This window comes from Nerophis lumbriciformis, linkage group LG04, assembly GCF_033978685.3.
Source record: "Nerophis lumbriciformis linkage group LG04, RoL_Nlum_v2.1, whole genome shotgun sequence".
In the NCBI taxonomy this organism is placed as follows: domain Eukaryota; kingdom Metazoa; phylum Chordata; class Actinopteri; order Syngnathiformes; family Syngnathidae; genus Nerophis; species Nerophis lumbriciformis.
The window spans coordinates 9,929,920-9,953,990 of NC_084551.2; the positions used below are offsets into that span (position 1 = coordinate 9,929,920).

Below are 24,071 nucleotides of genomic sequence, written 5' to 3' on the forward strand. Positions count from 1 at the left end.
AGAAAGTGCATGGACACTTGGACTTCACACGAAAGTGTGAAAATCCAAAAAAAGTAACTATTTGAGAAATCAGACTAATTTATTAGATGTAAACCTAGTGACTGATAGAAAACATATTTACTCATGCAGATGAAGAGACTCAAATAGTTGCTGCCTTTAATATCAAATGTTCATGTCATTGGAATCTTGAGACTTTTTCAAACATTTGGGAAATTTATTTTTTTCAGGGCAAGAATGTTCCAAGCTCCACCTTTTAAGTCCTTCTTTTGGGTGCATAACCCATACAGTCCACTGCAAATAAAGAGTTTCAACCCTGATTATAACTCGGTCACTCACATAAATAATCCTTCATTTTTTCTTTTGGCCAGTTCTAGTCAGTCTGTCTTTTTGCTGACTGAGATTGTCTCCTCTCTCAAAGCAAACCACTGTGTTTTACTAATCCAGGCCTGCGCCTCATGTTGCAGGCATCTATTCAAGACCTCATAGGCTTTCATTTCACTGGGTTGTGGGTTGCTGTCAAACACTTCTCCAACTCACACATGGTTTCCAGTACTATGGTGCGTAGTTAATGACAAATTGTGTGTGTTCTGCAGCATCTGTCAGACATGGCAACAAATAATGTGTGTCTGTCAGTGCTGCACGTGTCACCATGGTCATGAGGAAGCATCTGTCAAAGCCTTGCACGCACATGTTTCTAAGTAGTGTTTGTGGGGAGTTGTAAGGTTGCTACTGTTCATAGCTGCTGTCGTTTGTGAGAGCGCTGGGGTTCTGTTACAGTTATTTAGAGTGATGTTGGCACATTAAACCTAAACTCGAAATGACATTTCATTATGCTCATCTTGGTAACATGTGGCAAATGAAAAAATGGTGACTTACTATTCATACATTGGTCTTTGTCCATCCATCCATCTTCTTCCGCTTATCCGAGGTCGGGTCGCGGGGGCAGCAGCCTAAGCAGGGAAGCCCAGACTTCCCTTTCCCCAGCCACTTCGTCCAGCTCCTCCCGGGGGATCCCAAGGCGTTCCCAGGCCAGCCGGGAGACATAGTCTTCCCAACGTGTCCTGGGTCTTCCCCGTGGCCTCCTACCGGTCGGACGTGCCCTAAACACCTCCCGAGGGAGGCGATCGGGTGGCATCCCGACCAGATGCCCGAACCACCTCATCTGGCTCCTCTCGATGTGGAGGAGCAGCGGCTTTACTTTGAGCTCCCCCCGGATGACAGAGCTTCTCACCCTATCTCTAAGGGAGAGCCCTGCCACCCGGCGGAGGAAACTCATTTCGGCCGCTTGTACCCGTGATCTTGTCCTTTCGGTCATAACCCAAAGCTCATAGGTGAGGATGGGAACGTAGATCGACCGGTAAATTGAGAGCTTTGCCTTCCGGCTCAGCTCCTTCTTCACCACAACGGATCGATACAGCGTCCGCATTACTGAAGATGCCGCACCGATCCGCCTGTCGATCTCACGATCCACTCTTCCCTCACTCGTGAACAAGACTCCGAGGTACTTGAACTCCTCCACTTGGGGCAGGGTCTCATCCCCAACCCGAAGATGACATTCCACCCTTTTCCGGGCGAGAACCATGGACTCGGACTTGGAGGTGCTGATTCTCATCCCAGTCGCTTCACACTCGGCTGCGAACCGATCCAGCGAGAGCTGAAGATCCTGGCCAGATGAAGCCATCAGGACCACATCATCTGCAAAAAGCAGAGACCTAATCCTGCAGCCACCAAACCGGATCCCCTCAACGCCTTGACTGCGCCTAGAAATTCTGTCCATAAAAGTTATGAACAGAATCGGTGACAAAGGGCAGCCTTGGCGGAGTCCAACCCTCACTGGAAACGTGTTCGACTTACTGCCGGCAATGCGGACCAAGCTCTGACACTGATCATACAGGGAGCGGACCGCCAAAATCAGACAGTCCAATACCCTATACTCTCTGAGCACTCCTCACAGGACTTCCCGAGGGACACGGTCGAATGCCTTCTCCAAGTCCACAAAGCACATGTAGACTGGTTGGGCAAACTCCCATGTACCCTCAAGGACCCTGCCGAGAGTATAGAGCTGGTCCACAGTTCCACGACCAGGACGAAAACCACACTGTTCCTCCTGAATCCGAGGTTCGACTATCCGGCGTAGCCTCCTCTCCAGTACACCTGAATAGAGGTGTACATTTGTCTTTGTATTATTAATATTCTATTTAGCCTTCTCTCGGTCATGGGTGAGCTGTAGCATAACCCAGCTGACATTGGGTGAGAAATTAGGTACATTCTGGACTTTAATAGCCAGTCAATCGTAGTGAACATATAGACAAACCACCATTCACAGTCATCTTTGTGTGCATGGGCAATGTACTGTCTTGGCAATAAATGAGACAACTACAATATATTTCAGTTTACATAATTTTCCATCCTATTGACTCATTTCCACGACAATATTTCCATACCTTTGCACCTGAAGTTTCAAGTATGCCAATGTGATTCCAAATTTGTGCTGATTGCTCATTGGCCAAGCAGAAACATGGTGACCTAGCCATTTTTGTATTCCTAATAATTGCCACACCACAACCTTAACAGAATATCCTGCATTTGACCGTCATGTGTCATGGAACCTTTTTATTGCTAAACCCTGGGGATTTTTTTTTTTTACACCAATTGTCAAAAGTGACAAAAGTATAGAAGTATAAGAAAGCGAATCTGTTTTAAATTTCCCGTTGGAAAGTCACATTACCGTACATTACAAGTTCAGTTGCACATTTTAGTGCATGTTGCTATTATCCAGTGACGTGCGGTGTGGTTGATGGCTGGTGAGGCACTGACTTCATCACAGTCAGATTTACAAACATATGAACCCTAAAGAGTATCTTATTCACCATTTGATTGGCAGCAGTTAACGGGTTGTGTTTAAAAGCTCATACCAGCATTCTTCCCTGCTTGGCACTCAGCATCAAGGGTTGGAATTGGGGGTTAAATCACCAAAAATTATTCCCGGGCGCAGCGCCGCTGCTGCCCACTGCTCCCCTCACCTCCCAGGGGGTGATCAAGGGATGGGTCAAATGCAGAGGACAAATTTCACCACACCTAGTGTGTGTGACAATCATTGGTACTTTAACTTAACCTTAACTTTACACATACAAACTGTAGCACACAAAAAAAGCACATTTAATTAAAAAAACGTTATTATGGTCTTACCTTTACTTATAAGTGCGGGAACAGTGGTGTTCGTGTTGGAGGAGTTGTGAATGAATGAAATATGAAATCCGTGCTGCAGTCTGCAGGTGTACCTAATGTTGTGTCCCTGCAGTCGTTCACTGCTCCTCCGGCGCGAGCATTGATGTTTTTGCACTTTTTGGCTTCTTGTTAAGTGACTTTTTTTGGGTGGATTCGGTCTTGCACATGGAGGGTTTGGGTGTGGGCTTTGGTTGGTGTGGCGCTCCCGTCGGGGGGTGCATTCTGCGGCGGGGGTGCATTAACCGGCACCAGGAGGCGGGATTACTGCGAGCCTCACACAGTGCGTCTTCGCAGCAGTTTTATGATTGCTCAGCACAAGAAATACGTTACACACATACAGTTGTTGACAAAATACACTGTACATTATATACCTCAGCTAACTAAACTATGGAAATGTATAATATAGTTCATATGGCAATACGGTCTCACTGCACAGCAGGCCAGCAGTTAGCCGAGTCCGCAATCCATGGTGAAGCACAACTGAGTGACATGCCTCAACTGGCTCCTGATCACCGCACCGTCTCTTCTCAGTATTTGAACGGCAAATGTGAAAATTCAGCGATTTTGAATAAAAATAATCGAAAACTGGTGAAGTTAAATGGAAAATAACTTTATAGTATAATCACTGAATACATTTAACAATTTAATTAATTTGTTTTCTTTTTAAAAATTTTTTCTTTCCATGATGGCAGGTGAGGCCTCGCCTCACCTGCCTCTAGTGACCGCACGTCACTGCTATTATCCTATATAGTGTTAAAATATTATATTATCAACACAGGTTATGTTTATTTGGCAATAAACTGTATTCCTTCCCATATTTGTGCTGTGCTCTATATTTGTGTCCATCTTACTGATACTGTCCAAATCCCAGATTTAACCTGCCTGTTCTTTGTGTTTCAGATGTTATCTCCCCCACTCTCTTCAACCCTTACTTCAGACGCGTAATGTTTGATGTGTCCTCCATGGAGAAGAATGCTTCCAACTTGGTGAAAGCTGAGTTAAGGATCTTTCGTCTTCAAAACCCTAGTGCCAGAGTCCCAGAGCAACGCATTGAGCTATACCAGGTACAGCTGCTAAAGTCTTAAGTAAATAATGTTATTTGTGGATTATTTATGGCATTACAGTGAAGAAAAAGGCTTGAGGGGCTCTAAAAGTTGTTTTGTTCAATACTTAATTCACTGGTGGATTGCATCCAATACTTGGATACGCATGGGAGTAGTGTGGTTAAGTCATCTACCTACTCAGTGGCCTAGTGGTTAGAGTGTCCATCCTGAGATCGGTAGGTCGTGAGTTCAAACCTAGGCCGAGTCATACCAAAGACTATAAAAATGGTACCCATTACCTCCCTGTTTGGCACTCAGCATCAAGGGTTGGAATTGGGGGTAAAATCACCAAAAATGATTCCCGGGCGCGGCCACCGCTGCTGCCTACTGCTCCCCTCACCTCCCAGGGGGTGATCAAGGGTAATGGGTCTAATGCAGATAAATAATTTCGCCACACCTAGTATGTGTGTGACAATCATTGTTACTTTAACTTTATCTGTCCAGTAGGTTAATGTTGTTAATGCCTACACACTGTTCATATGTTATGCCCTCACAATGGACCAATAAATCCCTCAATGTAATAGTCTATACCAAATTTTAAACTGCTGTACATACGTATATACTTTGAATGTCGCAGCAGCCTATAAATTCATCCTTAATACTTGTTTCAGAATAGATTTTTGATGTGTTATATTTTTGCACAGTATAATGTTCTGTTTTACAAAAACCTCCCAACCCTGGGTTATACATGAGAGTTAGTCGTTCATCCCACTTGTTGCAGACATCCTTGATGGCCAATATGGTACAAAACATTTCTAGTGACATAATACAGAGAGCAAAATTAGAGATGTCCGATAATGGCTTTTTGCCGATACCCGATATTGTCCAACTCTTTAATTACCGATACCGATATCAACCGAGTCGTGGAATTAACACATTATTATGCCTAATTTGGACAACCAGGTATGGTGAAGATAAGGTCCTTTTTTAAATATTAATACAATAAAATAAGATAAATAAATTAAAAACATTTTCTTGAATAAAAAAGAAAGTAAAACAATATAAAAACAGTTACATAGAAACTAGTAATTAATGAAAATGAGTAAAATTAACTGTTAAAGGTTAGTACTATTAGTGGACCAGCAGCACGCACAACCATGTGTGCTTACGGACTGTATCCCTTGCAGACTGTATTGATATATATTGATACTACACCAATACATCATCCCACTACCATCAGGGCGCAGGTACAGAACTATCAAATTTCGGAGGGCCCGCCTCAGGAAAAGCCTGATCCCTGCAGCTATAGCCGCCCTTAACAGCAGGCCCGGCCGACCTGTCTGACAAGCCTGTAAATGTGTGTTGGTTATGTATGATGTCTTTTTGTTATTTTTTTTGTGTGATGTGTAATGTCTAGTGTTTAAATGTACGGCAGTGACAATGAATTTCCCCAAGGGGACCAATAAATCTAATCTAATCTAATCTAATCTAATCTAATATATAATGTAGGAACCAGAATATTAATAACATAAAGAAACAACCCTTTTGTGTGAATGAGTGTAAATGGGGGAGGGAGTTTTTTGGGGGGTTGGTGCACTAATTGTAAGTGTATCGTTTTTTTTTTAAGTTGATTTAATAAAAAAATAAAAAAATAAAAATAAAAAAAACGATACCGATAATAAAAAAAAAAACGATACCGATCATTTCCGATATTACATTTTAAAGCATTTATCGGCCGATAATATCGGCAGGACGATATTATCAGACATCTCTAAGCAAAATACATGTTTGATCCACTGCTGATTTTGTAAATGTAATTTGTAAGTGATTTTGTTACTTTGTTACTTTTAGGTTTATGGTAACTGAGAGACACAAAATGAAAAAAACCGACTGCGATGCAAAACATGACTTGGTAATTGGTGGTGAAACGCTTGTTGGCAAGCCCAGGGACATAGTTGGTCGCTAAGGTTGCACACATCTCAAGAGGGATTTTGGTGGTAGAAACGGCTTCAAAACATGAATTATCCACCTTTTTATTTGACATTAAGGATTGTGTTTTTAGGGTCATATTAAGCATTTCTCTGCCTGCAAACACAGAGTTGAGTTGATTTAAAGCCAAAGAGCTCAATTTTGGTCCCATTTTGACCACACGACATTCTCCCAAGCCCTGCCTGAATCATTTCAGTGTTCATTGGCAAAGTTCAGATGAGCCTGGGAACAGGACCACTGCTGTCAAGCCACTGACATAGAAAGATTGTTTTTAAACTTCCATGCTCCTTTCATACAGTACTTAAGTACTACTTTATTATATAAGTGTTTCCAACACTTTGACTTTGCAGTCACCCTGGGTCTGGGTGTGGGTCAGCCTGTCTGCACCAGCCGGTCTCCATGCTTTGTTTACATCCAGACAAGGGGATGACAGCTGGGCTAAACACAGCTCCAAACCGAGAGACTTTCTCATGCAAACATGCCTGTAAATGTGTTAGGGAGGAAGGGACAGACCGGTACAACGAGCGAGACCTGATAAAATCCACTCTGCAGACATCCATCACAAACACACTAATCTAGACATGTTTGAAAGATATGAGCCGCTGAAATAGTGTTAAAGACTTGCTGTGATGAATATGTTGGAGGAACTTACATACATCGTTAAGGCCACTGAGTCAACTATAGACAAAATTAGACACCCAAACTAATTGGCTAGTGCAAGGGCGTCAAACTAATTTTCATCGTGGGCCCCGTCGCAGGTACCAAAGCCCTTAGGGCCGCTTCATGATAATATTACACAGTTTCCATATTTTTTGTATTATTATCGTTGTTTAGCAACAAACTAATGGAAAACCTGCTTTGGAATTAATAGTCAAAGTGACAACTTAATACATACTTGCCAACCTTAAGACCTCCGATTTCGGGAGGTGGTGGGGGCGTGGTCGGGGGTGGGGCAGGGCGTGGTTGGGGGCGTGGTTAAGAAGGGAGGAGTATATTGACAGCTATATATATATATATATATATGTATATATATATATATATATATATATATATATATATATATATATATATATAAATCTACATCCTGAAAATATGCAAACAAAACTGTGTTTATATAATTGATACTTCAAACTTGCATAAATAAATCTTAAGGAATATAACATAACTTGGCTTCTGAGAGCTTCAAAATGTAATGAATAAAATGCTAAAGTTGTTGATAAACAAGCAATTATTTTAATAATTAAATATGGTCATTTTAAATGAATTATTATGATAATTTAAAATTAATTATTTCAAATATGTTTATTTTAATGTCTAATTCTATGGTTGGATGTAATGAGGAGTCAGAAAAAATAAAAATAAAAATACAATTAATTTTGATGTTTTTAGCAAAATACAGTAAAAAATGATTTAGTTTTTTTTTTTTTAATTAATAAATATATTTATTTTTAGGTAAGATAAACATAATAATACAATTTATCTCTAGTCTGGATGATTTAGTTCTTGTCACGCTGTTGTCCTCCCGTTGGGAAAAAAGGCTGTCCTCACTCAGGTCTGCATGGAGCTGGAGTGGGCCTGGCCTCCAGCTCCGGCTGAAAATCGGGAGATTTTCGGGAGAATATTTGTCCCGGGAGGTTTTCGGGAGAGGCGCTGAATTTCGGGAGTCTACCGGAAAATTCGGGAGGGTTGGCAAGTATGACTTAATAGGGCTGTCCCGATACCAATATCTGTATTTCGATACTTTTCGGTACTTTTCTAACTAAAGGGGACCAAAAAAAATGTCATTATTGGCTTTATTTTAACAAAAAAAATATCAATAATAATGATTATAATACATAAATAAATAAAACAGTAGAAACGGGATTCAAAAGGCACTATTTGTCGTGGTTTACCTGACACATGAACCATGACGAATATAAGACAAAAACGCTTATGTTTTTTTAATATATTCTAAGTCAAGGGCGTTAAACTCATTTTCATTGTGGGCCACGATGCAGGTAAGTGTGACCAGTAGATAGCAGTCAAACATAAGAGATACGTGTAGACTGCAATACTCTTCCGGGACGCTACAAAATACACCCCCCGCTACCACCAACACCCCCCACCCCCACACACACACACACACACCTTGTAGCGTCCCGGAAGAGTTAGTGCTGCAAAGGGTTCTGGGTATTTGTTCTGTTGTGTTATGTTGTGTTACGGTGCGGATGTTCTCCTGAAATGTGTTTGTCATTCTTGTTTGGTGTGGGTTCACAGTGTGGCGCATATTTCTAACAGTGTTAAAGTTGTTTATACGGCCACCCTCAGTGTGACCTGTATGGCTGTTGATCAAGTATGCGTGGCATTCACTTGTGTGTGCGTGCAGAAGCCGCACATATTATGGACTGGATGAAAAGTGGACGTGACGATTTTCGGTAGGGGCACTGAAATTTGGGAGTCTCCCGGTAGGGTTGGCAATTATGAGAATTAGCGGTGTACCGCGGCACTGCCGCTGTATATAATCGGCGGTTCAGCTCTAGTGTTAATTTGATATCAATCAATCAATCAATGTTTATTTATATAGCCCTAAATCACAAGTGTCTCAAAGGGCTGCACAAGCCACAACGACATCCTCGGTACAAAGCCCACATAAGGGCAAGGAAAAACTCACCCCAGTGGGACGTCAATGTGAATGACTATGAGAAACCTTGGAGAGGACCGCATATGTGGGTAACCCCCCCCCTCTAGGGGAGACCGAATGCAATGGATGTCGAGTGGGTCTGACATAATATTGTGAGAGTCCAGTCCATAGTGGATCCAACATAATAGTAAGAGTCCAGTCCATAGTGGGGCCAGCAGGACACCATCCCGAGCGGAGACGGGTCAGCAGCGCAGAGATGTTCCCAACCGATGCACAGGCGAGCGGTCCATCCCGGGTCCCGACTCTGGACAGCCAGCACTTCATCCATGGCCACCGGACCTGTGCCCCCCCCCCCCCCCCCCCCCCCCCCCTCCACAAGAAAGAGGGGAGCAGAGGAGAAAAGAAAAGAAACGGCAGATCAACTGGTCTACAAATAGTATACAAATGAGTTTTAAGATGGGACTTAAATGCTTCTACTGAAGTAGCATCTCTACTTGTTACCGGGAGGGCTTTCCATAGTACTGGAGCCCGAATAGAAAACGCTCTATAGCCCGCAGACTTTTTTTTTTTTGGCCTCAAGGGCCAAGTGGAATTACACGGCGGGCCACTTTTGGCCCGCGGGCCAGAGTTTGACACCCATGGGCTAGTGTCTCTCATTTAAATTACCTTGATAGACATCAAAGTCTCGCTGCAAGTTTACAACTATCTTTTTTAGTGCAGTGGAGGATCATGGGAAATTAGGTTCCAACAATAGCTTGAGTGACAAAAACAACAACAAAAAACCTCCAATCCTAAAGACAAGTGAATATATGTCATTTTGTGTAAGTTGGCAGTGGTTAGGTGGTTGCATAGAACAGTGGTTCTCAACCTTTTTTCAGTGATGTACCCCCTGTGAACATTTTTTTAATTCAAGTACCCCCTAATCAGAGCAAAGCATTTTTGGTTGAAAAAAAGGAGATAAAGAAGTAAAATACAGCACTATGTCATCAGTTTCTGATTTATTAAATTGTATAGCAGTGCAAAATATTGCTCATTTGTTGCGGTCTTTCTTGAACTACCGTATTTTTCGGACTATGAGGTCGCAGTTTTTTTCACAGTTTGGCCGGGCTCCAGTGCGACTTATACATGTTTTTTTCCTTTTGTATTATGCATTTTCGGCAGGTGCGACTTATACTCCGGTGCGACTTATACTCCGAAAAATACGGTATTTGGGGGAATAAAGATATAAAAATAACTAAAAACTTGTTGAAAAATAAACAAGTGATTCAATTATAAATAAAGATTTCTACACATAGAAGTAATCATCAACTTAAAGTGCCCTCTTTGGGGATTGTAATAGAGATCCATCAGGATTCATGAACTTAATTCTAAACATTTCTTCACAAAAAAATACATCTTTAACATCAAAATTTATGGAACATGTCCACAAAAATCTAGCTGTCAACACTGAATATTGCATTTCTTTTCACAGTTCTTTTTGACAGACATTTTAAAAAAATCTCACGTACCCCTTGGCATACCTTCAAGTACCCCCAGGGGTACGCGTACCCCCATTTGAGAACCACTGGCATAGAAAGTACAGACGTTTGAACAAGCCAAGATCATTCGCCCTCTTTTAGATCAACCATGCATGGAGAAAAATGACGACACGTTGCAAGGGCAGTGTTTGGAGGGCCGTATGGTCTCGCTCGCTGGTTCAACAGCGGTCATGGTATTCGTTTTGAAATTATTTCGTTTGCGAAGATCTTTCCTGTGGGTGAGAACATGCAATGGGTGTGTGCGTTTGTGCAGAGCATCCATAATTAATAGCCATTAACGGCAATCTTTTTATCCGAAAATGGACTTTTGGGCGTATGCGGCCAAGGTTTTTCGCGGGACTTGGGCTGGGTTCATCGGTGGAGGCTTCAGTGCGTTCGCGTACTGTGCCGAGGGATTTGCCTTGGCACCCAATATGTAAAACTTTAAGGGGTGTATACGGAACACAAGGAGTGTGTTATGATCTGGTGTTGGATCATAGTTTATTTTGGGTTTTGAGTCACTTGTGATATAAGTTATGTTTCAGCACTCCTGTTTTGTGTTGTCTTGGTTGTCATGGTTACTAATTGTTTTCGCCTGCATCTGATTAGTGTTCGGGACTCACACCTGTTCCCGGGCACTAATCAGAGAGCTATTTAGTCCTGCTTTTTCTCGTCACTCAGCCTGGTGCTTTTGTTTGCTTTACGCAACTGTCACGTTTATTCCTTGTGTTCGTAAGCTAAGCGTTGCCTTATGCCTAGTGATGGGTCCGGCAGGGCCGGCCCGTGGCATAGGCCGTATAGGCAAATGCTAAGGGTGCCGTCCATCAGGGGGCGCCACGCCAGTGCCACAAATGTTGGGAGAAAAAATAAAAAATAAAAAATAAGTTGGTACTATTATTTCTAAATACAAAAAATAATCCCACGTTAATTAAAATGCAAAGTAAAGCCTATTTAATAGAAATATTATTTGTTACAACATTACGCCCCCCCCTCCTCCCCCGCACGGTGCGCCCCCTCCCTTCCCGTATCGTGACTCTTTTTGGACGTCCCCACATCAAAAAATCAACACAAGATGCCAAAACTGTCAGGTGCCCAGGGAAGAAAAAAGAGAAAAGAAGAGGAGGAGAAACGAGAAAAGACAGAGGTAGCAGGTAGGTAACGTTAGCCTACATGAAATTATTTGTCTGTTACAGAATGTGATAGTAACCTGGCTTTTTAGCATTAAGCTAATGTTACATGATTCGGCAATTGCTAATAGTTGTGTTTTAACGTCGGGTTAATATTGTGGAGGGGGCTAAATTGTTATGGAAAATAATAATGTAACGTTAGGTAATTACAGTACTCCCACTTTACATTCCTCAGGGACATTTCTTTCTTTCTTTAGTTTATTTCGAACATGAACACACTTACATCATAATACATCACACAATTTCATATCATTTCATTTTACATCATGCCCGAAAAGGAGTAGGAAGAAGCAAAGCTTATTTAATCCTACCTCTTTCCCACTTCAAAGCGTTTACAAATATATAGAATCATTTACTGACCTTTTTATATAATAAAATAACATCTATGAGTTAGTATACAACAGTTTTGTACTATGTAATTAATTAATTAATTCAGTCATTATTAACATACTGAGATGAAGAATATCTCATTTTCAATAAGGTTGAAAGTATTTCTCATAATTCTTCTTCTTTGTACTCTGTAAGCACTATTATTTTGAACAACCTCTTAAACTGGATCATATCAGTACAATGTTTAACTTTTTTACTTAATCCATTCCATAATTTAATTCCACATACTGATATGCTAAAAGTTCTAAGTGTTGTACGTGCATATAAATGTTTGTATTAGATCTCTCTCAAGCAGGTGTTTTTTGTTTACATTGTTATTGCCTTCTGGTTAGCTAATGTTTGCCCTGCAGGTAATAGTCACTTTTCCACCCCTTTATATATTAGGTATAGTTGTAAGTAAAAAAAAAAGGTCAAAGACAAAGCTATTCGGGTTCTTGTGAGTATATACACTTCACTGCCGATGTGGGGGGGCGCCACCTAAAATCTTGCCTAGGGCGCCAGATTGGTTAGGGCCGGGCCTGGGGTCCGGCAACACCGATGCATCGGCGCATGCGTCAAGCTCATAGAGCGAAACCCTGTGTCGGTGCGCGTACCGCTTTTAGAAAGTCACGTGACCGATCATGCACTGTTTTGGTCACGTGACCGATACGCGAACTGTGTCGCTCTCCCGCCTCCTCTGTGCCCTGTGAGCGGGTCTTTTCTACAGCCGGAGAAATAATAACTAAGAAGAGACGACTGAAGTGTTGATAACAACCTAACTTAACCCCCCCCCGCCCTCCCCTCTATATCCCACACCTCGGATTGTAAATAATGTAAATAATTCAATGTATATACTCTGATGATTAACTTGTGTGATGACTGTATTATGATGTTAGTCAATGTCTGTATCATGAATCAGGGACCCCGACTTAAACAAGTTGAAAAACTTATTGGGGGGTTACCATTTAGTGGTCAATTGTACGGAATATGTACTTCACTGTGCAACCTACTAATAAAAGTCTCAATCAATCAATGAAAGAAATAGTCTAAAATTGAATACGTTGGAAAAACTGTTTTTTTTTAATAAAAATGTGTACAAAAATTAATTAAAAAAAATCCCAGTCCACAAGCATCCTCATTCACAACACATTCTCTTAGATTTCCATGTTATGATCCATGTTCACATTTTTTATTGACTGTATCTAAAAAAGATACGAATATATTTTTATTTAAATGAAGATATGAACTAATCCTAAATGAAATACAATGACTTGGTTTATATTATTGTATATACTAGGTCATAAAATCAGTGTCAGTTGAGTCAGTCCATAGGTTGCCTGTAGGGATTTTTAATGTCCAGCAGATGTCAGTATTTAGTGACACAGTATCAATACAGTATCAATACAGTTTTGCAATGTGTCGAAACGCTTCATGACGCCTCATCAACCCATCACTACTTATGCCTTCCCTGTGTGTGCTATTCCGTTAGCTTTCCTTGTGCCAGGCACGCTCTCCTTGTGTTCGCTTGTTTTGTTCGTTTCTATTTTCGTGTATGATTTATACAAATAAATCATTTGTCCTACCTGCATGCTGTCTCTGGAGTTCCTGCTGTCCTCACCGGAAAAACAATCGGCATAATCATGCCTCCTCGCCAGCACCGTAACAGAAAAGCACCAGGCTGAGTGACGGGAAAAAGCAGGACTAAATAGCTCTCTGATTAGTGCCCGGGAACAGGTGTGAGTCCCGAACACTAATCAGATGCAAGCGAAAACAATCAGTAACCATGACAACCAAGACAACACAAAACAGGAGTGCTGAAACATAACTTATATCACAAGTGACTCAAAACCCAAAATAAACTATGATCCAACACCAGATCATAACAGAGTGAAGAACATTTGTGTACAAAAATATATTGTTCTGAGGGATTATTGTGATGAGGAGAAGGAGTGGTATTTAATAAGCCCTGCTTCTTCCTACTCCTTTTTGGACATGTTGAAATGAAAACTGTTCATCTTAGTTTGTGCGCTAATGTAATCTGGTTCGCATGTCCGAAATAAAATAAGCTGAATTGAACTGAAATGGAGTGTTGGATTGGATCGGCTTTCAAGGCCGTCACGTACATGCCACCATTCACAGCCATGCCCATTGTATTTGTCCACCCAAAAGGGAGATCTTCGCAAAATGAAAGAATTAAAAAACGGATGCAATGGCCACCGTGCTGCCGTTAAACAGTAAAGCGAGACCATAAACCATACCAAACACCGCTTTTGAGACTTAGGTTGTCTGTTTTCTCCATGCGTGTGCTTAGTCGTGGCAAGTTTTTGGATGGTTTGAATTAGAAACAGGGCCAGTCACAACGACCGTGTCTCTTCCGAACACGAGTGCCCTCGAAGCATCCACTTAACGGTGACATGCAGCAGCTAATCGTTGCCTAAACCTCAATGTGTCATTTATCCCAATTCTCAGTAAAAAAGGAGATCTGAATTAAAACAGCAGGAATTGTGTTTTACACATTAGATAAAGATGAGCCAAAATAAGCATGGTTCTGAAGGACAGGACAGCAGAATAATAGAGGTCAGTCCGCCATCTGGTTCCGCTCTCGCTCCTCCTCACAGACCTGGCCAATCAATCAAAGAAGAGGGAGGATGCTGGTTTGACCTCAAGTTATTCGATGTGATTGTTGTTTCTTGTTTAGATAAATAAGAGTATTGAATGTCTTAATACCATTTCCCCTCTATTGTATATGCTTCTGCACACCTGAGCTAAGTTAGGGGGTAGGGAGTCCATGCATTGTTCAAATCCTTCGGCCCTCTGTTCAAACCGCAACTACTGTTATTCTTCCTGTGTTCATTTTGACGAGATTTAATTTTTAGTCTTAGTTTTTTGACTGAATGTATTCTTTAGTTTTCTAAATTGATTTAGTTTGTCTAGTTTCACTTAAGTAAATTTCATAACATTTCAATCAACTAAAGTTACAGTAAATTAAGTAAAAATGATGAGGTATCTTTAAAGTTTATTTGAAACCACCTTTTATTTAGGCTGTCTTTAGGTGTCTAAAACAGGGGCACTTAACCTTTTTAACCTCAGGACCCAACTATTTAATTACATAGGGGCCCGGGGCCCACTCAAATATTAACACTGAATTAGTAATCTTACTCCTTATTTTAATCATATTTAATGATTATTTCAAACCTAGTTATGGTTTAAAGCCGGGGTACTTGAATCTTGTGTCACCAGGCAGCAGTGACGTGGGGTGAGGTTCATGGCTGGTGAGGCACTGACTTCATCACAGTCAGATTTACCCTAAAGAGTATTTATTCTCCATTTGATTGGCAGCAGTTAACGGGTTACGTTTAAAAGCTCATACCAGCATTCTTCCCTGCTTGGCACTCAGCATCAAGGGTTGGAATTGGGGGTTAAATCACCAAAAATGATTCCCGCGGCGCCGCTGCTGCCCACTGCTCCCCTCACCTCCCAGGGGGTGATCAAGGGGATGGGACAAATGCAGACGACACATTTCACCACACCTAGTGTGTGTGTGACAATCATTGGTACTTTAACTTAACTTTAACTTTACACATACAAACTGTAGCACACAAAAAAGCACATTTAATAAAAAAACGTTATTATGATATTTCCTTTACTTATAAATGAAGTCCATGCGCCGCTCCTTCGGACCGAAAGCATCGATAACTTGTTTATAGAAGTCTTCCTTATCTTTCTTCAGTTTTAAAAGTCTCTCTGTCTCGATGGAGATCTTCCTTTAATTATTACCTCCTGCTTCGATTGAAAGTCCAATTTAGAAAACTGTTTTATTTTAGATATGTAATCCTCCATGTTAAAAGTCCAGGCGAGAGGAAAAAATAAACGATCGCTAACTGTTGCTGCTTGTTGTCACTTATTCTGCAGCCGAGTAGTCGCAGAAATGATCTCTGGGATCACTAGTGCCCTCTACCACCATGAGGCGGGATTACTGTGAGCCTCAGCCAGTGCGTCTTCGCAGCCGTTTTATGATTGCTCAGCACAAGAAATACGTTACACACATACAGTTGTTGACAAAATACACTGTACATTATATACCTCAGCTAACTAAACTATGGACATGTATAATATAATTCATATAGCAATACGGTCTCACTGCACAGCAGGCCAGCAGTTAGCCGAGTCATTGTGCAATGCATGGTGAGGCTGATCACCGCAAGTCTCTTCTCAGTATTTGAATGGCAAATGTGAAAATTCAGCGATTTTGAATAAAAATAATCTAAAACTGGTGAAGTTAAATGGAAAATAACTTTATAGTATAATCACTGGATACATATAACAATTTAATGAATTTTTTTCTTTTTACATTTTTTTTCTTTCCATGATGGCACGTGAGGCCCCGCCTCACCTGCCTCCCCTGACTGCACGTCACTGCCAGGCAGAATTCAAACTGTAAATCCTGACCCCCACTCTGCGCACCTTGCTGATAGCCCCGCCCAGTCTTCCCCTCTCTGGAAGTGCACAAAATCGCACACAAGAGCTGTACGGGCACACGCATAAGTTGTTGACAGTCTGAAGTTTGCATTGAAGGATCCCCAAGTTCGTATTTTGTTGCAGAAAATAAATGTCGTCGTCACAGGTACATGTTTTTGTTTACTCAAATTATGAAATACCCATTTAGGTGCTGTAATATCACCATACATTATACAAAGATTGAGCAAAAATCTAAATGCAAAAACCACAAACTATGAAACAGTAATTGGTATCACATGTCGCCACGCAAAAGGATACACACAAAATATAGGAAAATGGAACATCAGATTACCTGTCTAGAAGGAAAACAGCCAATTAAGCTTCCAAAGTTAGTCCAAGACTGGCCCGCAATGCCCTCCATCTTGAATAGGCCGGACCGATATTTATTCGAATTTTGGCTCTTCTTTGTTTTTGTATAGCGTCTTTCTTTTCTTCCTCAGATTTCCTCATTTTTGGAATTTTTAGCAGTAAATGCTTTAACAGCAAGCGCATGTATTGTCATGGTTCCAGGTAGGTGTTCGCCAGCCGTGCTTTACTGAAAACAAGTTTGCACCATGCAAACTTATCAGTCAATTAAGTGAGTACCAGCGAGTTTTCTGTGGCTTTCTATGGCTCGTATGACTCCTGTGCCACTTCCTGTTTTCGCAACTTGTGATTGGATACTCACTTAGGACTCTCAAGTGAGTATCCAATCACAGCGCAAGGCCAGCTAGAAGGCCTTACTGACAACAACTTGGAATCTGATTGGCTATCGCAGTTGTCTATCAACTCTATGTTGATTCTGAAGGCACCGGGCAGATTTCGTACAGCATGGCAACATAAGATAGCTGAATTCTGATTGGATACAAACTCTAACCTAAAAGCAACAGCACTGGAAAGAGCATAATATGACATGAAGAGAAAATTAATACTTTTAGATATTTAGGGAGAGTAAATAAAAAAAATACTTTTATCTTTAATTATGATCATGATTTCTGGTTATGTTAGGCTAGGCCTTATTGGCCCTGATGGCCCACCACTGGGTTGGATCTGGAGGAGTTGACCACCACAAAGACAAATTATTTTGTGCTGGCATTGTATTTAATAATAATATTTGTTATAAGGCACAGACAGCACGCAGATATGCGACTTTTTTCAGAAATAATTATTGTTACAAATGCTAATATGTTTTTTGGTTTTTTTAGTTAGCGGCCAATACGAACCACAGCTTAGGAACAGATCGACAATGGGCTCTATGGTTAAGAAACACTGTAGTAGTGTATACTGATTGGTAACAAGATGTCAGTAATGCCACATAAATGTAGTTATAGCACGTATACTTGAATATTCCAAGTTAATTCGACTTGATTCATTATTTATTTTTAAAAGGAATATAAAAGGGAATATATGGAAACACCAGACTTGGAGGATTTTCATTCAGTTGTTTCATTTTGTAGAAAAAAATAAACAGATAACAGACAAGACCTTTAACTATGGCATACTTGCCAACCCTCCCGGATTTTCCGGGAGACTCCCGAAATTCAGCGCTTCTCCCGAAAACCTCCCGAAATTCAGGCGGAGCTGGAGACCACGCCCCCTCCAGCTCCATGCGGACCTGAGTGACGTGTTGACAGCCTGTTCTCACGTCCGCTTTCCCACAATATAAACAGCTTGCCTGCCCAATCACGTTATAACTGTAGAATGATCGAGGGCGAGTTCTTGGTTTCTTATGTGGGTTTATTGTAAGGCAGTTTCATTAATGTCCTCCCAGCGCGGCAACAACACACAACAACAGCAGTCAAGTTTTCGTCTACCGTAAAGCAGTTTGTCTGCCGTAAACAGCAATGTTGTGACACTTTTAAACAGGACAATACTGTCATCTACTGTACATGCATATGTGACCCACTCATAATGTGTCACATTTTTGTGTTGATTTATTTATTTTATTTTGTGGTTTGAATTTGTTTTTGGAGCTGTCATTACACATTTATAAGTATTCACATTGATCAGTAGGGGGCAGTAGGGCGTTTCTTCCCAATTGAATGCTATCACCTGCAGACCGGAAGTGTCTTGTCATTCTGATGAGCGCGACCAGTCTGTGAACAATTGAAACGTCCTGTGTGCTTTTTCCTCCTGTATAACAGGTTAGTTTTGGTGAATCAACTCACTGAATAATATCCATGTGATCTTTATAAGTTTAAGTACACATTCTGATGGTGGAGCCTAACTCTAAAGTGTTTGTGAGTTGTAGTTTGTATTTGTGAATGAATCCAGTGCACAGCTGCAGTAATCAATACAAAAAGGCGACGTGAGTGCGCAATGTTTATATAGGAACTTCTGATCCTAATTCAGACTCCCAAATTAGAGCTCCCGTTTTCTTATTGATTTTATAATGTATAGTTGTATAATGTGTGTGTTCTGAAATAGTGACAGAGAATAGAACAAGGATGGACAATTCAACCCTTAACTCAACAATGAGTAGATGAGTGTTATGTGTGTGTATATGTGTAAATAAGTGAACACTGAAATTCAAATATTTCTTTTATTTATATATATATATATATAATAAAATATATATATATATATATTTAATAGCTAGAATTCACTGAAAATCAAGTATTTCTTATATATATATATATATCTTAACCACGTCCCCCGCCCCCAACCCCCACCTCCCGAAATCGGAGGTCTCAAGGTTGGCAAGTATGAACTATGGTCAATTCAAATGGCCACTTCCTGGCTTTAAGAAACACTAGAATCCATCCATTCATCCATTTTCTACCGCTTGTCCCTCTTGGGGTGGCGGGGGGTGCTGGAGCCTATCTCAAGAAATCAAGAAAATGAATGTGATAGTCAGTACCAGTTTCGTCTTTGGATCAAGCGCAGTGTAAAAAGAAATGTAATCACTAGTGTAATCACCCATTCATTTCTAAAGCTTCAGATTAAATATGTTCATTAGTCTGCAGTTAAAAGGGAGTGTTCACACTTTTGGAGTGCTGTTGCATCAGGTGGATTGACATGAATCATGGCTCCAACACAAGAGATGTCTATTGAAACAGAGGAGAGGATTTTCTAACTTTTTCAAGAAGGTAAATCATCACGCAATGTTTCAAAAGATGTTGATTGTTCACAGTTAGCTGTGTCTAAAATCTGGACCAAGTACAAACAACAAGCAAGCATACTGGTAGACCAAGGTAAACATCTAGTCCATGACACAGAAAAAAAGAATACTTTAGGCAATATGTCTTGAAATCAGAACAAATGAAGAACAAATGGGTGGAAACTAAAGTCATCGTCTGTGACCGAACTGTAAGAAACCGCCTAAGGAAATTGGATTTGAAGACAGAGAAACTAACTGAAAGCCATCATTAATGCCTAAACAAGGAGTGTCAGACGTACGGCGCGTGGGGCGGATCAGTTTCGCGAACAGGTTTTATCCGCCCCGTGAGATGACTTTGCTAACTATAAAAATCAGCTCTAATTTCTGAATGAAAGAAACTGCTGTTCTAAATGTGTCCACTAGATGCCGCAATAGCAAGAGCGCGCATGACTCCAAAGGGGTCGAAGCTATGTGCCATGTGTCAACACTTGCGTGTTTGGACACTTCGTACTTAGGGTTAGGGTTATTTTTAAAGGGGAACATTATCACAATTTCAGAAGGGTTAAAACCATTACAAATCAGTTCCCAGTGGCTTATTTTATTTTTCGAAGTTGTTTTCAAAATTTTACCCATCACGCAATATCCCTAAAAAAAGCTTCAAAGTGCCTGATTTTAACCATCGTTATATACACCCGTCCATTTTCCAAACAAACATGGCGCATAGAACAGCAAGCTATAGCGACATTAGCTCGGATTCAGACTCGGATTTCAGCGGCTTAAGCGATTCAACAGATTACGCATGTATTGAAACGGATGGTTGTAGTGTGGAGGCAGGTAGCGAAAACAAAATTGAAGAAGAAACTGAAGCTATTGAGCCATATCGGTTTGAACCGTATGCAAGCGAAACCGACGAAAACGACACGACAGCCAGCGACACGGGAGAAAGCGAGGACGAATTCGGCGATCGCCTTCTAACCAACGATTGGTATGGGTTTGTTTGGCATTAAAGGAAACTAACAACTATGAACTAGGTTTACAGCATATGAAATACATTTGGCAACAACATGCACTTTGAGAGTGCAGACAGCCCAATTTTCATCAATTAATATATTCTGTAGACATACCCTCATCCGCTATCTTTTCTTGAAAGCTGATCTGTCCAATTTTGGAGTTGATGACAGCAGGCCAGGGAAGCTTGGGTCGATATTCTTCTCTTGATCATCTTCGGTGGCATAAGGGACGGTGTGAGCCAAGACATCCAGGGGGTTTAGCTCGCTCGTCTGCGGGAACAAACTGCCGCCATTGCTTGCCGTGCTACCGAGGTCTTTTGTCCCTGAATTGCTCACACACTCCGGCAGATTCAATGGGGGTCTGGCGGCAGATTTCTTTGACTTTATCGTTGGAAATGCATCTGCTTTAAGTGTCGCAGGATATCCACACATTCTTGCCATCTCTGTCGTAGCATAGCTTTCGTCGGTAAAGTGTGCGGAACAAACGCCCAATTTCTTGCCACTTTCGCATCTTTGGGCCACTGGTGCAACTTGAATCCGTCCCTGTTTGTGTTGTTACACCCTCCGACAACACACCGACGAGGCATGATGTCTCAAAGGTACGGAAAACAGTCGAAAAAACGGAAAATAACAGAGCTGATTTGACTCGGTGTTTGAGAAAATGGCGGATTGCTTCCCGATGTGACGTCCGAGAGCGAATAATAGAAAGGCGTTTAATTCGCCAAAATTCACCCATTTAGAGTTCGGAAATCGGTTAAAAAAATGTATGGTCTTTTTTCTGCAACATCAAGGTATATATTGACGCTTACATAGGTCTGGTGATAATGTTCCCCTTTAAGTTATCATGCCATGATTTTACCAGTATAACCCACTTGGGAATATGTTTTCTTTCATGTGGCCCCTGAGCTAAATCGAGTTCGACCTAAACGGAAAAAAACAAGGATCCAATGGGATAAGGAAAAACAATCGTGGACTATGGATGACTAAATAAAAGTCATATTCAGTGATGAATCGCAGTTATTGTAATGTTTCGGATTTGAAGTGTTAGTTTTGATGTTTCATACCTCTGTACTGTGGACAGATTTTAACCCACAAAGACCTGGCATCCCCAACACAACGATATATCGACAGCAGAGTGGTACGAACACAAACAGAAGGCGAATGGCTGACCTTCGATGTGACGCAGGCTGTGAACGAATGGATGAACCACAGAGGTGACTGCATGCATTTCCTTTCAGTTCCTTGACGTTTTATGATTGCATACCTGCCAACTACTCCGGTTTTCCCGTAATTAGTACGGTTTTCATTAACCTATTCCGGGTTACGGTTTCAGTGATAAAAAATACAGTTTTTCATTAATTAAAAAAAAAATAAAAAATTTAAGTTTTATTCACGAAATCGCGTAACAACAATGACAATCGACACTGCTTCCCGTAACTTCCTATCGAGCCATTCCGAATGCCATGCGCGAGGCTATTTATAGCACCGCTGCCAAGCACGAGGCACCAGTTGCCATTGTTTCCAAACGAGCGAACGATCATGGAATCAGCCGGAGAAAAATCGCAAACAAGTCTTAAACCGAAAAGAAAACTGCAGTCATTCCGTGAAGAATATTCAAAAGCCTATCCGGGAATAATTATCCGTTCCAAAAAGGGTGAAAACTACGCGAATTGCACCTTGTGCAGACAAGATTTTTCGATCGGACACGGAGGAATTAGCGATGTAAAAGACCACGTTGGGACAAAAAAACACAAGTCTAATGCCTTTGCTAGCGATACAAGTGGAAAACTTTCAACGTTTCTCGTCGCCCAAACAGATTCTTTGGATGTGATAAATGCCGAAGTTTTATTTACGGAGGCAATAATTGAGCATGGACTTCCAATTGCACTGGCTGATCACATGGGACAGTTATTTCGTAAAATGTTTCCCGACTCGAAAATCGCCAAAAAATATGGATGTGGTCGAACCAAAACATCAAACATTATTCAGTGTCTTGGAACAGAATCCTCAAAAATTTGGATTTTAGCCACAAAAAGGTAATGACACCAATGTTATCTATTGGAATTGTTTAGTACTGTTATACTGTTAAAAGTGTTTATACTATTTATTCTTTCAAGTCCAAGTTGAAGAAATCTTGTTAAATGTTGACAGCATAACTACCAAAATACAGAAGTATGTCCTTAATATTTTTGCAGTGCTATTTCTGTTGACAAGTTAAAATGATTACATTAGAGATGTGATGTGCCACTTTTCAAGTGTCTGATGGCTTAAATTAATTTTCATTAATTTTTCATATTTTGAATTCTTTTGAAAGGCTTACAAAAAAACTACATTTGAATTGTAATTCCATGCTATTGACAGGACTATTAATTTTAATGAAGTTAGCTTACCATGTTTACAGTATGATAATCGTGATAGAAATGTGAATTTTAGGCATAGAATATTTTTTACAATTGAACAAGGCAGTAGATTATACAAGCTTGGACAGAAAGTTAATAATGACACCAATTTTTTTTTTTAATGGAATTGTTTAGTACTGTTTTACCATTTGTTTACTGTAAAAAGTGTTTATACTGTTTATACTTTCAATTAACAAATTGAAGTCTTGTGAAACGTTGACAGGATAACTGGCATTAACTGTCAAAATAATTTCAAACTATTGAAGTTAGCTTACAGAATAAACATGTCAATCAACCCATATGATTTTTGCTGTAATATTTTTGTTTTGAAAAGTCACTGTGACTGATAGAAAAGTGATGGTTTTAGCAACATTTTAACCTGTCTGAATGCTAATAATCATTTTGCGTCGGGGGGCGAAGCCTGAGCCCCCCACCAGGACTTTGTCCTGGACCTACCGGGGCCTGCGGCCCCTGGACCCTGGCTACTAGGTTTTTCTGATTTCAAAAGTTGGCAGGTATGTGATTGGCTGTAGAACATTGTAACGTGGATGTGTCTCTCCTTAGACAGAAACAGTGGATTCAAGCTGAGCCTACACTGTCCATGTTGTACCTTTGTGCCATCGAATAACTACATCATTCCCAACAAGAGCGAGGAGCTGGAGGCACGGTTTGCAGGTTATTTGATCTGAAAGCTTGTTAATCAATGTTAGGTTACGCTGTGTGCACTACCATAACCAAACATGTCTCTGTAGCTAATTAGTATCCATGTCCTGTTATATTGTAGTCTGCTGCAGCTGATTGATCTGTTTATACCGTCTGCAGGTATTGATGACAGCTTCATCCACGGTGGTGACCTGAAAGTATTCAAGAGGCGGCGCCACAGCGTTAGAGCTCCTCACCTTCTAGTTATGCTGCTGCCCTCTTACCGGTTGGAGTCGCCATTTCACCACAAAGCCCATCGGACCAAGAGAGCCCTGGATGCAGCTTACTGTTCCAAGTACTGAGCTCCATAACCATTTTTATAAATAAACTAGCTCTTTCGACGTATAGTAGGGAATTCATATGGCCCCATTCCTGGGGCGAGAGGAAGAGGGGGTTGTTAATCATTTTGC

General features: G+C 40.9%; 1 protein-coding gene across 1 annotated transcript in view; it reads left to right on the forward strand.

Annotated features, from left to right (window-relative positions):
* tgfb2 (transforming growth factor, beta 2) overlaps positions 1-24,071 on the forward strand; it is a 125,347-nt gene that overhangs the window by 93,723 nt on the left and 7,553 nt on the right. Inside the window, exons 2-5 of the mRNA XM_061948628.2 lie at positions 4,129-4,292; positions 21,642-21,774; positions 23,524-23,634; positions 23,782-23,956. Coding sequence (XP_061804612.1) covers positions 4,129-4,292; positions 21,642-21,774; positions 23,524-23,634; positions 23,782-23,956 — 583 coding nt within the window. The remainder of the gene's footprint in view (positions 1-4,128; positions 4,293-21,641; positions 21,775-23,523; positions 23,635-23,781; positions 23,957-24,071) is intronic.